Below are 14,874 nucleotides of genomic sequence, written 5' to 3' on the forward strand. Positions count from 1 at the left end.
CTTTTTTACTGGTTATCACTGAAATTTCACTCTCTCTCCCTCTCTATATGTAGTTACCAAATTCTAACATTATTTAATATCTTGAATAATACAGAAAAACAAGGGCTATAATACTTTAATTCCCTTCTGATTTACATGATATCAATAATTGGTATTCCTGGCCTTAAAAAATATTAGAATGTTATATATTATATATATATTTTTTAAAAATTGCCATCGAGTCAATTCCAACTCATAGCGATGCTATAGGACAGAACAGAACTACCCATAGTGTTTCCAAGGAGTGGCTGGTGGATTCGAACTGCGAAGCTTTCATTCAAACTGCCAGCCTTTTGGTTAGCATCCGAGCTCTTAACCACTCTACCACCAGGGCTCCATATTATTCATTTATCTACCTATTTGTTTAGCATATTTATCTTTTTTGGAGCCCTTGTGGAAACCCTATGAGGCAGTTCTACTCTGTCCTATAGGGTCTCTATGAGTCAGAATCAACTCAACAGCAACGGGTTTGAATTTGACTTTATTATCTTTTTTAACCATTCCTTCTTGCTACTTTTATCTTCCTTTTGAGGTCATTTTCCATTTTCCTGACATACATCCCCCTAAAAGTCCCTTCAACAAAGATCTGTTGATTACACTCAGTTTTTGTATATTTAGAAGTGATTTTATTTTATTCTCATTCTTGACTGTTCCATTGTCATGTCATACAAAAAAAAAAAAAAACCCATGCCCTCGAGTCAATTCTGACTCATAAAGACCCTATGGGAACTGCCCCATAGGGTTAGCACCATAGCCCTTAACCACTGCGCCACCAGGGCTCCTGTGAAATACAGGTTGATGGTTATTTTCACTATACAATTTGAAGATATTTTCCCACTCTCTTGTTACCTCCCATTGTTGTCATTGAGAAAGGTCAGCTGTACGTATGTTTGTAGTTCATTTGTAGGTGATCTGTCTTCTCTCAGGCAGCTTTTAAGATCTTCGGTTTGCCTTTGGAGTTTTGCAGCTACATTACAAATGTGCATAGCTATAGATTCCTTCGATTTATTTTGCTTGATATATATTGTTCCTCTTGTGTCTATTGGTATGATAGTTAGCAGCTCCGGAAATTCTCAGCCTTTAACTTAATTCTTTGTTTGGACATACGTTAGACTTTTTCATGTTCTCTTTCATGTTTATTTCTAGTCTATGTAACCTTCTTTGTAATTCCTTACTTATGCATCATCTAGTTCACTAATTCTTCCTTCCATTGTGCCATGTTATAAACTTCAATAATTAATTTTTAATAAACCATTTAATTACTTATTTAAAAATGTATACTTGGAATTTTTTTATTGTATCTTATTGCAGGTTTATTTTAATAATCCCATCGTTTATCTCATTAAACATTTTATACTGAGTTATTTTATAGGTTAAATTTAATTCAATTATCTGAAATCCATGAAGATCTAAATCTATTAATTTTTCTGACTCTTAGTCATAGTGGCTTATGTGTTTGGTGATCTTTGATTGTGAACTCATATCCATTTCACTTTAATTTGTAGTAATCCTGGGAACCTCTATCAGAAGTACTTTAACCAGACAGGATTTTTTTTCCTTGTCCAAGTTACAGGCCGCTACTAACCTGGGACCATTTGATCCCCTGGCTTACTCAGAACTCTCAGGCTTAGTGCCTATAGTTGGCTTAATCAGAAGTCTGAAGCTTAACTCCTGTATCTTGAGAATTGCTCAGGGCTCAGTCTCCTGAGGGTGATGGTTTCAGAAGTTTCTGCCTTTTCTTTCATATTTTCTATCTGTTCAAGGTCCTTACTCCAGTTTCAACCAGTGGACTTTGATTGATTCATTCACTGGTTTGTTATTTTTATGGATTGGAGATGTGATGTCCTTGTGGATTTCCTTACTTTTTTAGCACCCAGTGATGCATTTTTAAGTATTTTTGTCAGCTATCTAGTTTAAAGTTCCCTTTGGTATTTCATTATAGTGTCCATCATTACCTTCCACCTAGAAAGAAGAGCACATCCTAACTTGTCCCCCTTAAATTTATTCTCTCCAAATCCAATTTTTCATATATGGTTGCCAAATTCATGTAATAGTGAACATGTTAGACATGTTAAATTTGAGATGCTTGGAAATATGAGTTTGGAGCTCAGGTAAGAAATGGATCCTAGAGATGTAGACATATGAGTCATTTATATAAGTGATAATATCGTGTGAGTGGATATGATCACGGAGGAGATTGGAGTGAGTGAACAGAAATAGAAGAACAACTTCAAGGACAGGCAGATAAAAAATGAAGTACGAAAGGAAACTAAGAAGATGGGATCTAAGAAACTGAAAAACAAAGAACTGGTGTCTCCAAAGCCAAGGAAGGGGAGAGTTTCAAGGAGGAGCAGTTTTTGTAGTCAGATGCAGCCAAAAGGGCACACATGATGAGAAGTTATGAAAGAAAAAATACCCCTAGGTTTTATCATTAGAAGTAGGCTGATTATTATTACCAGAATGGTTTCAGTGGAATAAGAAAAAAATGCAAAATGGCAGCAAATGCATGGAGAAGCACTATAACTTGCCGATCTTCTGACTTCCTCAGCATATCCCACCTCCGCTGAATGTATAATGAATCAGTTAGCTTCCTCGAGCAGAACACTCTTCACCTACAAAATAAACAAAATTGCCTTCTGATCTCACATAGCTGAGAGGGATTGGTGCAGATGCTAGAGATACTAGTTAGAAGGCCAAGGAGGACACAGGAGTTACAGTCATCAAACAAAACATGGAAATTGTTCATTTGCTTCAGGTTGTACGTATTACAACTCACATGTAATATTAACAAGCCTTGTTTGTTTGAATTTTATTTTACCTATTTCACTAATAGAATTTGTGAAATTTATTAATAATATTCCATACTTCTTTTTTGTTTCACATCTCTGTTATACTTTCTGTCACCATATCTCACTGTGTGCAATATGGAATAGAGAACAGAGAACTTGGTTATTAACTTGCTTATTTTTAGAGTCAGAAAACCTGAGAGTTATATCTGTGTAAGTCTAGGCACTCAGGCAAAATAGAAAAGACCTTTTATCCCAAAATCCTGTGCAACAGATATGTTCATGCTTTTTTCTCAAGATCTTAAACTTTGTATGAGTGTTATTCATTTAAACTGTAGCTTATTCTCATGTATCTTAGCCTAAAAGTAAATTTTTACAAAGGAAAATCTCAAAATTATACTTTGGGGAAAGAGAGTACAATTGTGAAAAAGAATAGAAAAGTAATATTCAAAAATAAAAAATCATGTATGTTGTCCTGTTACAACTTAGGATGTGTGTGTTTTTTTTTTTTTTTTTCAAAGTCACAGGTAGGAGATTTTTGTACTAATTTAGCATTTGACTTACCAACTTTTCCTGAGAAACACAGAAATAATAATTATCTGATCTAATGACTGTCATCTTGCTGTCTTCCTCATAGTTTTCTCTTACAAACACAATAAAGTGAAAAATTGTCAAAGAAGCATCTTCTAAGCTGTCATCTTCCTACATTCAATAGTGCCTATGCTGGGCTGTGCTAGTCCTTGCAGACAGTGCTCAGGGCCCCATGTGCGCTTTCTGTACCTTAGTTCCTCTGACACTCAATGACATTTCACATGTGGAAGACTGCAGCAGGCTAAATGAGAGTTATTTGAAGATATTTTTCGCATCAGAAGAGCAAAAACAGTGACACATAAACACATTAAACAAACAGCTCTCTCCTTTTATGTAGTTTTGTTCACAACTAATATATAACATTTCTCTTCCTTATAGGTACCAGAGGTTTGAAAAGGCATTTCTCTTAGCTGTTGACATTGGTGCTCGTGACCTGTTTATGGTGAGTCATTCCCAGGGATGATTTTGTGCCTCCAGTTCTAAGGCTGAGTAAGTTGTCAGCTTTTGTGACCATTAAAAGGGATTAGTGTCATTTTCAGCCTTAAACACATGGTGCAAAAGGCATTATTCCATCTTGTCTTGCAGCTTTGCCTTCGTGAAACTGGTCAATAGCCATCTAGTATTTTTTGACTTGTTGACATTTTCTTTGCCAGAGCCCAAAGGATTTTTTGTGTTTTCTAAGATGAATTTATAATTCTTAAACTTTTCTCCTCATGTACCTTGATATGAGAGGATGACACCTTTCTAATAAACTTAAATGTCTTTCTAATCTGTTCTCTGATGCACCACTGCAGAAGCCAGGACAGGGCAAAACATATCTATAGATCTTGAATGTGCTCAGTTTGTTCCTTAGATTTTAGTGAGAAGTAATAAATTAGGTTTGTTCTTACATGTATTTTTAAGTGCAAAGTGGATCCAAGAAGTTATAAATTTCATGTACACTCTAGTCCTCTCACTAACTAGCTACAGAAAAGTCAAACTGACCCGCTCCGGACAGAGCTTACAGACCTTTGTGCTCTGCATCGAGTTCGTGCACCAGTGTCACAGTGAGGTCAGATGAACAAAGGCTGGGTTTCTTCCCTGGCTTCCTGGCGTATTCTTCTCCATGCCAGATTTCACCACTGCCAGAGAAACAATAGAGCCAAAGCTGCTTGAAAACAAGAAAATCTTCTGGAGGAGTCTTGTACCTGAATCTTTTGTACAGTGAAGACATTTTGTAGTTTAAGCTTTGACATTTTAAATGTTAATATGGGCTCGGTACATTAAGTCACTTGGCCTTTGGATTGAGTTTGCTATTTAAATTCTAAATTTACATCATTCAATTAAATTGCGCTTTCAGTGATCGTGAAAAAAACCTAATTTCTTTCAAACGTAGGAACTTTTTGTTATTTGTCATTTGTTTAGTTATGTCTGGTTGAGCAGGCAGGTTAGTATATTGAGGGAAGGTTTTATTCATCAAAATCTATATAGGTAGACATCATCATGTCAGAAATTTACTTATGTCACTTTTTAGGTTTTTTTTTTTACCCCATTAACTTTCCCTCCTTATCTCCACCTTCTCATCCCTACTGCTTACCTACTCCAGTAAAGGATGATTTTCTTCGTATCTCTTTACTTTTTATAAGTCTGTAGTCAACGGTCTTTTTCCTAGCTGAGATAAAAATTAAAGAGATCAGTATGTGAATGTCTGGTGCCTGGCAAACTTCCTCTCTCAAGGTTTTATATTGATCTGTAATTTCTAGTGATTTGATTATTAATTAATGATACTGAACCATCAAAGCCAGCTTCTAAACTCTTTCAAATCATACCTGCTTCAGCATTTAGCCTCAGTTTAGCCAGTAACAATATAAAGTCTCCATGTTGGTTGAAATTTCTTCAATCCAAATAGCCTTTCTACTGAAAGGCTAGCTCTAATCTTAACCCTAACCCGAGGATTTTTACATGTAAGAGAAAAACCTAAAATAAGGGAAGGAAAGGAATCGTTTTAATTCCTCTTTTATTTGCAAAAGTAAACAGTCATTATTTAAAACTCCACACTCTCACTCTTCACATATAAATTTGCTTATAGCCCAAGACCTGCCTTAAAAAACAAAAAAACAAACCCACTGCTGTCGAGTCGATTCCGATTCATAGCGACCCTATAGCACAGAGTAGGACTGCCCCGTAGGGTTTCCAAGGTGGTAATCTTTATAGAAGCACATTGCCACATCTTTCTCCCAAGGAGCCACTGGTGGTTTTGGACCACCAACCTTTTAGTTAGCAGCTGAGCGCTTTAACCCCTGTGCCACCAGGGCTCCAGATCTGCCTTAAAAAAACAAACCCACTTAGGGAAGCCCAAAATATAAAACGAACATTAAGGCCTCAAACAAAGTTTTATTTAAGCTCACAAACCTACTATATACATTTGAAGTTCCGTGTTGAAATTGTCTAGAGAAAAAATCATGTTTTCTAATAGATCAATTTTTACTATTTAAACCATCATCTAGACATTTTTTTCTAGACATAGGTCTATAGCCTATATACTGAGAAATGGTAGCTCCTTTGAATTTAAAAGTTAAAAAAAAAAAAAAAAAGGATTATTCCTACCTATAAGTGATTTTTTTCTTTTTCACCCACAAGATATCGCTTCCTAAAAGACTAATAATAATACTATTTGGGTCACAAAGGAATCACAAAAAAGTGTGTTAGTTAACCTTCAGGTATTCCCTTTTTGCATTAGCATCAGTCACTGGTAGAGAGATGCGAGGCACACAGCACAACAGCTGCAGGCTTGGATATTAAAAAGTCAGTATGAGGGCACTTTTTGGGGATCAGGGCGCTGGACTCTGAAGCCAGGCTGCCGGGATGCAAATCCAAACTCTATTTCTCATTAGCTGTGTGATCTTGTATAATTTACCTAATTCTGTTTACCTCTGTTTTATTACCTATATCCAAAACCAAACCCATTGCTGTTGAGTTGTTTCCGACTCAACGACCCCATAGGACAGGGTAGACCTGCCCCACAGAGTTTCGAAGGAGCAGCTGGCGGATCCAAGCTATCAACCTTTTGGTTAGCAGCCCAGCTTTCAACCACTATGCCACCAAGGCTCCTTAGTGGTGATAACCCTCTGCCGTCGAGTCGATTCTGACTCATAGTGACCCTATAGGACAGAGTAGAACTGCCCCATAGAGTTTCCAAGGAGCACCTGGCGGATTTGAACTGCTGACCTTTATGTTAGCAGCCCAGCTTTCAACCACTATGCCACCAGGGCTCCTCAGTGGTGATGGAAAACTTATATCATCAGTTTATTTTAAGTATTAAATGAGTCAATATATACGTGGCATCTGGCATATAGTAACGACTGCTATCTGTCAATACGTTTGTACACGTTCTCTATTCTGGTTAATTAATTAGTCAATTTTTGTGTCACCATCACACTGTTCTAATTGCTGGGGTTTTATAATATGTTTTAATATATGATGGACACATCTCTCCTACCTTCTCTTCATCACTCCCTTTGTCTTCAGAATATTCCTGGTTATTCTAGCGTGTTTGTGAATTTTTAAAATCATTTTGTCAAGTTGAAAAAAATTCCCTTGGGTTTTGATTGGAATTGCAATGAGTTTGTAAATCAAGTTTAGACGAATGCCTCAGTATCATCACCTTTATAAGTAAAACAGACTTTAAGAAATGGGCATGAATTTCAAATAACTTCCCCTCAATAGAAATTTTCAACATTTATAGAGAAACAGTCCTTGCTTTTGGAAAGTTACTGTTATTGAGCACCTACAAAATGTCAGGCACTGCACTAAGAGCTTTGTAGGCATATGTCATGTTCCCCCCACAACCCTGTAGTATTACAGTCCTGTAATATAGGCTATGAGGGGGAGCCTGAGCTTTATAGAAGAGAATTAATTTCCCAAGACTGCACCGTTAGGCCTGGTCATCTACTTCCGAAAAGTCATCCCAAAATCACCCTATGGATCACGATGGTCTGACCCTGTTGTGCATGGGGTTGCCATAGTTGTGGGCCGACTCAGTGGCTGCTAACAGTAACAACACAGCTAGGAAAGACTAGAGCCAGGATTTTAAACCCAGATCTCACCCCAAAGCCTCTGTCCTGACCTCTAGACCTACCTGCTGCTTCTAGCAAATGCATGCTAAGAGTTAAAATATTGGATATTTAATGAGGAAAACACCTAATTGAACTGTAAGGTAAGTTTGATCAGTCCCAAGTATAGGTTATGGAATAAATACATTTTGGGCGCAATACCTTGTTAAAAACCAAACCAAACCTGTGGCCATTGAGTTGACTCTGACTCATAGCAACCCTATAGAACTGCCCCATAGGGTTTCCAAGGAGTGCCTGTTGGATTTGAACTGCTGACCTTTTGGTTAGCAGCCAAGCGCTTAACCACTGTGCCACCAGGGCTCTAGTACAGTGTTAGAAGGTAGAAATTGGAGAGAAAAGCCAAGATAAACCCAAGGTGAAAGACACAAGTTAAAATAAGCAAGTTTTTCCAATCAGGCCCCAGGATGTGTTTGGAATAGAATGACAATTTGTAAATTCACTTACTTAATTCTTCAAGCTAAAAATTGTAGATAACCATGTTTAGGAACCTCATTTCTTCAAAATCACCTTTCTGGGTAGGCCACTCCAAACAAATTTATAGCTGAGTGTGCTTGTGGTTGGTGTTTTCTCAATGTCAGACTTTAGTACCTGGGTATCTGTGGCTCTGCTGTTGCCAAAATGAGCAAAATATTCCTTTCTCAGCATGTAATTTCAGCCCCTTTGTGGTCCTTCCATTTTGAACACGCTTTTCATGATTGAAGGAAACCCTGGTCACGTAGTGCTGAAGTGCTACAGCTGCTAACCAAGAGGATGGCAGTTCGAATCCGCCAGGCGCTCCTTGGAAACTCTATGGGGGAGTTCTACTCTGTCGTATAGGGTCGCTATGAGTCGGAATCGACTCGACGGCAGTGGGCTTTTTTTTTTTTTGGTTCATAATTGAAAGTCCCACTGCCAGATTAATTGGCTCTGAAGAATAGCTGCTTCCCCAAGCAAACGAGATCAGGGAGACAGTAGGTACTACAGGCACTAATGGACTCAAAAAGTGTAGTCTCTACCTGGGGGCCTTCATGCATAAAGTGGATCTTTTTAGCTGAGAAAATTGTTATTGTTTTACTAATTGGAAAAAGTTATAAAATTAAAAGAGCAGACCTTCTTGGTATTTTCTTTAACTATAGTAGTCCTCCCTACTATATAAAAATACTGTGTGAAGGTAAGAAACTTCATCTTGTGAATACACAGTCGATCTACATACTAATTATTTAATACCTTACAAGAGCTCACTTCTTGAATTAAATATACCAATCAAAAACACTAAATTTCTGTAGAAGAATCCTGATCAAAATGGGGAAAATGAAAAATAGAATTTCAAGTTCTCATGGAATCCAGACTTCCTGGATTTGTGGAGGCCAGATGAACTCCTGAAACTACTGCCCTGTGATAGTCCTTAAACCTTAAACCAAAAATATCTCCTGCAGTCTTCTCAAAACCCAACAGTAGTTTAGCTTAACTAGTAAAGAATGTCTGCCTTGGGCATTGTGCCTTTTTAAATGGCATCAAATTGACAACAGCAACTGAAAAGATTAGGTAGGAAACTTAATGAGCAGTGAGTTTATGTTAATGTGGGAGGAACAACTAGGAAAGGAAGGTGAGAATGGTTCACAACTCAAAGAATGTGATCAATGTCACTGAACTGTACATGTAGAAATTGTTGAACTGGGGTATATTCTGCTGTGTATATTCTTAACAACAACAACAAAAATAAATTATAAAAAAAGACTAAATTTGCTTTAGCTTAAAATATCATTAGTTTGGCAAGCAGTCGGGGGCCCAAGGGGTCACAGAACGCCAACATCAGTTTAAATATGGTCCATAGAAAAGTATTAACGGGCTTCTACTGATGGCAGTGCTGCAATCAAAACTGCATAGTGCACACCGCAAGTTACGGATGTCTTACTGAAAAAAAGTCTTTCCAAAAACGATGAAAGTTAGTCCAATTTGTCTTTCCAGCTTTTCATGTAGTTAAAATTGTAATGGTATAGTGCAATATGACAGTAATGGTAGCTTTCTGTGATACATGTTTATAACATGCACACAGAGAAACGCACAGTTTGCAAGTACACAGCTCAGTCAATTTTCAGAAAAGGAGCACCCTGGCCAAAAAACTAGAGCATTACCAGTACCCTCGAAGTCACCATTCACGTCCCCTCCCCATAACCAGCCCTTATCTTAAATAAAGGTGACCACTGCTGGACTTCTAACAATGTAGATTAGTTTTACCTGGTTTAAACTTTGTATCTATGAAACCATACAGTATTCTTTTGTGTCTGGTTTCTTTTAATAAACAATGTGCAATTCATTCATTTTGTTGTCTGTAGCAATAGTTCATTAACTTTAATTGCTGTACAGCATTCCATTGTATGAATATATGACAATATATTTTTCCATTTTACTGTCGATGGACATTTGGGTTGTTTCCAGTTTTTACTATTTTGAATAAGGTTCTTTTGGACATTTTCACATATATCTTTTTATGTATATGTATGTATGTATACATATATATACACAATATATACACACAAATATACACAGTATATATACACAAATACACACTATATATATACACAAATATACATATTTCTCCTGGATACAACCAAGAGGAAGAATTGCTAGGTAATAGGTATGCATATACTTACATTGACTAGATACAGCACACAGTTTTTAAAATTTTAATTTTCATCCAGTGCAGGAGAATTCCCGTTACTCCCATTCTAGCTTTTTTACTTGTAGCCACTCTGGTAGGTACGTAGTTATATCCCCCTGTGTTATGAATTTCCATTTCCTTGATGACTATTGAGGAAACCCTCGTGGCGTAGTGGTTAAATGCTATGGCTGCTAACCAAAAGGCAGGCAGTTCGAATCTACCAGGCACTCCTTGGAAACTCTGTGGGGCAATTCTACCCAGTCCTGTAGGGTCGCTGTGAGTCAGAATCGACTTGACAGCAACGGGTTTGGTGTTTTTGGTTTTGATGACTACTGAAATCGAGCACCTTTTCATGCTTCCACTGGCTATTATTCCCTTTAATAAAGCGTCTATTCAAGTCTTTTGCCCACTCTTTTACTGGGCTTTCTAGCTTTTAATTATTGATTTGTAGGAGTTATAAATAAGATAGAGAAAGATAGGAAATAGTCCTTTAGCAGTGATATACGTTGAAAATATCTTTTCCTACTCTGTGGCTTGCTCTTTCATGCTACTAATGGTGTATTTTCTTGAACGTAAGTTACTAATTTTAACATAATTCAGTATATCAACCTTTTCCCTTATGGTTAGTGCTTTTTGGGGTCATTAAAAAATCTTTTCCTGCTCCAAGGTATTGTAAATACTCTCCTTTGTCAAATCTTTTCCTGCTCCAAGGTATTGTAAATACTCTCCTTTGTCATATTCTAGAAGCTTTATTATACCAGTCTTCACTTTTGGGCCTATAATCCACCTGCACTGATTTTGGGGGGATGACTTGAAGTATGGGTCAAAGTTCTTTTCTGTCATATGTATATCCAGTTGACCCAGGACCATTGTCTTTTACTCACTGATTTACAGGGCCACCTTTTGTCACAAATCAAGTGCCCATATATATGTATACATATATGTATGTCTACTACTAGACTCTGTATCCTTTCACCAGCCCCAAACCGTCTTAAGTACCGTAATTTTTTAAGTATTGATATCAGTAGTGTAAGTCTTCCAACATTCTTTGTTTAAATTTGCTTTTCTGATTCTAACTTCTTGAGATGGATGCTTTTAAATCATTGACTTTAAATCATTTAGCTTTTATTTCCTAGTATCTGCACTCAAGGCTATAAATTCCTTTTAAGCATCACTTTGGCTGCACTCTGGCCATTTAGATATGTTGTATTTTCATTATCAATCAGCTCAAAATCTTTTCTAAAATTCCTGTTGTGAATTTTTCTTTGACCATGGTTTCTTAAAAGTGTATTTCTTAATGTCAAACATTGAGGGATTCTTTACAGATATACATTAATGTTAGTTTACTGTGTATTATTCCAGTCCTCTGAAATTTGTTAAAACTTGTTTTATGGTCCATTTTTTGCTCAATGGTAAAGTTTCCACATCCACTGAAAAGAATGTGTATCCGTAGTTGTTGGGTACCATTTTCTACATAAAATCGAGTTTGTAGCACGTTGTTCAATTCTTCTGTATCTTTACTGAGAATTGTGTGCCAGCATCTCCCACTATGGTTGTAGGCATATCTGTTTGTCCTTTTAGTTCGGTCATTTTTGTTTGATATGTTTTAAGGCTATGTACTTAGGTACATAACAACATAGCAACTTAGAACTGTTATATATTTTCTTGGTAGATTGAGCCTTTATAGTTATGAAAATTCCTCTTTTTCTCTAGCTATGCCTCTTACCTTAAAATCTACTTCATCTCAAAGTGTAGCTACACCTGTTTTATTTTGGTTTATGTTTTCCATTTTTTCACACTGTTGCTTTATACATCTTTTGTAAGAATCATATAGTTGGACATTTTTAATCAATTCTCAGAATTTTTATCTTTTAATCAAAGTATAATTTAAATATTAATATAATTGTGTTTGAGCCTACCCTATTTTTTTTCTATATGTTCCATCTAGTCTATACTCCTTTTTCTAGCCAGTTTACTCTTATTTCAAGAGCATAGCCCCTCCGGAGTCCCAGTTGAAAGATCTTACTCTGAAGTAAATCTTTGTGCTTTTAGCCCACTGAGTCTACCTAAAGCTTTGTGCATCTTCCCAACTAACCAAACACTACTTTTTTCTAAGTTTCTCAGCCTCTTGGTGACCTATTACAAGTTGGCAAATGCTTTGAAAAGAAAAAGTGGCACCAACTGCCAAGCTTTCTTCTCTGGGCTTCGCTTTTGTCTAGGATCTTGGTCTCTTAAGTACTCCCTGCCTATGAGCTCTCCAATGTCTTCAAACAGATTTTCTAAATTAAAATTTTTTATTGTTTCACAGCAGATCTTTGTTTAAGGCTTTGACTTTATGAAAAAATAAGGCACAACTGTAGTTTTTCTTAAATTTTATCACTGTTCATAATGATTCCTTTCTGTTAAAAAAAAAGTGCAACTATCAAAACAAAAATTAGGGTAACATTGCCATTCTGATGATTTTAAATATACAGTACCTCATAATACTTTACAAATAAATTAAATGGAGATAAAGTTAAAATTGTAGAAGATTCAAATAACCTCTCAAAATTCACTGGATGTGCTTAACAGGAGATTGCATATTGCACAAGATAAAGAGACAGTGAACTTGAAGACAGATAAATAGAAATTTGAAGAACAAAAAGGGAAATTATTGCAAAAAAAGGAACAGAGTCTCAGTAACTTGTGGGCCAAAATCAAGTGGTCTAAAATACATCTAATTGGAACTTGCTGAAAATCATCGATCTACAGATTCAAGAAGCACAGCAAACTCCAAATAGGAAAAAAAAAATTTTTTTTTACTCATACCACATCTAGGCACACCATAGCCAAAGTACTGAAAGTCAAAGATGAAGAGAAAATCTTAAAAATATTCAGAAAAGTATATTACATAAGAGGATCAATGACAGATATAAATCTCGGCGGTTAAGAGCTCAAGCTGCTAACCCAACGGTCAGCCTTTCAAACCCACCAGCCGCATCCTGGGAACACTCTGGGGCAGTTCTACTCTGTCCTGTAAGGTTCTTAAGAGTCAGAGTTGACTCAGCAGCAATGGGCTTGTTTTGGTTTGGGTTCTCATAAGGAAAAAAACAATGCTAAAAGATAATGGAACTGTATCTTTGATGCACTGAAAAAATCAAAAATTCTCAATAAAAAATTCCATATGTAGAGAAAATAATCTTTAAACAGAAAAAGAAATAAAGACATTTTTGAATAAATGAAAGTGGAGAGAACGTAACACCAGCAGATCTGGACTATAAGAAAAGTTAAAGGAAATTCTTCAATCAGAAGAAAAATGATATCAGATGGAAACTTGGATCTACACAAAGGAATGAAGTAAAAGGTAATCAGATGGGTTAATAAAGAAGCCTTTTTCTCATTTGTAAATATATTTAAAAGATAATTGTTTAAAGCAAAAATAGTAACAATGCACCATGGTATTTATATACATGTAGAGGTAAATGAACGACAGTACCAGCACAGGAGTGAGTCAATGGAATCATAGTGTTGTAAGGTTCAGACCTTTTTACCTCATTTTCAGCCGACTGTGATAAGATTACATATTACAGTACCTAGAGGAACTTCTAAAAAGATTTTAAATAGATATATACCTAAAAAAAAAAAAGTCAATAGGAAAAAATACTTCAAAAATTCTCAGAAAGAAGGCAGGCAAGGAGGCAAAATAGAAAGATAGTACACTTAATTCTATTGATAAAAATAATTACATTAAATTCAAATTGACTGTTGGAGAAGAATAGTGACTATATCGTGGATTGCCAGAAGAACAAACAAATGGATCTTAGAAGAAATGAAACCAGAATGCTCCTTAGAAACTTTGTTTTCCTTACTTCTGCTGTAGGGCAAAAACATCACAAAGTTTAGTAAAGCAAAAAGACAGTTTTATTTGGCATATATTCAAAAAGGCAAAAGTGGGAATTAGACAAGCACGCTGCCAGAGCCATGTCTGCCCAAGTCTAGGGAAATACTACAGAATAAGCTAGAATGGGAAAACGGACAAGCATGCTGCCACAGCCATGTCTGCCTGAGTCCGAGGATATATTACAGAATAGACAGAAGTGGAAAAATGGACAAGGATGCTGCCACAGCCATGTCTTCCTGAGTCCAGAGAATATTACAGAATAGGCAAGAATGGGAAAACAGACAAGCATGCTGCCACAGCCAAGTCTGCCTGAGTCCCAAGAAAGTTACAGTATAATCAATATATATTAACATTACAAAATGGGCAAAACCATTGAAAGCTTCACCTTTTCACAGATTGGCTAGACACTGTGATCCTACATTTTGAATTGTCCCTCTCAGTAATCATTGGTACATGGTAATGTCAGTCAGGAGAGTCTTCATTGGTCCAACAGATTTTCTATTCACTAAATGCTAGTAGAAAAAGATGAGTGGGACTCCTTTTGTGTTCTGTTTGATTGGCTTTATGTGAAAAGTTCCCTAAAAGATAATTTCCAAGATTGTCCCATCTATGGTCTTTATACCTCAGGGGCCAGTTAATGTGTCCTTGTGAGTGCTTGTTATCCTACCTCCAGCTGGGTCACCCTCTCTATGTTCAAGGACTGGGAATAATGACTCAATATTATTTTCTAAATCACTTCAAATATGTCATCGGGAAAAACCAATTGCTGGAAAAGGACATCATGTTTGGTAAAGTAGAAGGTCAGCAAAAATAAGGGAAACCCTC

The 14,874-nt window shown here is 36.4% G+C and overlaps 1 protein-coding gene across 10 annotated transcripts in view; it reads left to right on the forward strand.

Annotated features, from left to right (window-relative positions):
- WDPCP (WD repeat containing planar cell polarity effector) overlaps positions 1–14,874 on the forward strand; it is a 399,715-nt gene that overhangs the window by 230,903 nt on the left and 153,938 nt on the right. For 9 of the 10 annotated variants that reach the window (XR_007513554.1, XR_007513555.1, XM_049856218.1 and 6 more), the window contains one exon: positions 3,795–3,858. The exons of the other annotated variant lie outside the window; for it this stretch is intronic. Coding sequence is in view for 7 of the 9 variants with exons in the window: in XM_049856218.1 (XP_049712175.1) it covers positions 3,795–3,858 (64 nt within the window). In the remaining 2 variants the exon portion in view is untranslated. The remainder of the gene's footprint in view (positions 1–3,794; positions 3,859–14,874) is intronic. 10 annotated transcript variants of the gene reach the window in all.

Source organism: Elephas maximus, chromosome 17 (assembly GCF_024166365.1).
Source record: "Elephas maximus indicus isolate mEleMax1 chromosome 17, mEleMax1 primary haplotype, whole genome shotgun sequence".
In the NCBI taxonomy this organism is placed as follows: Eukaryota; Metazoa; Chordata; class Mammalia; order Proboscidea; family Elephantidae; genus Elephas; species Elephas maximus.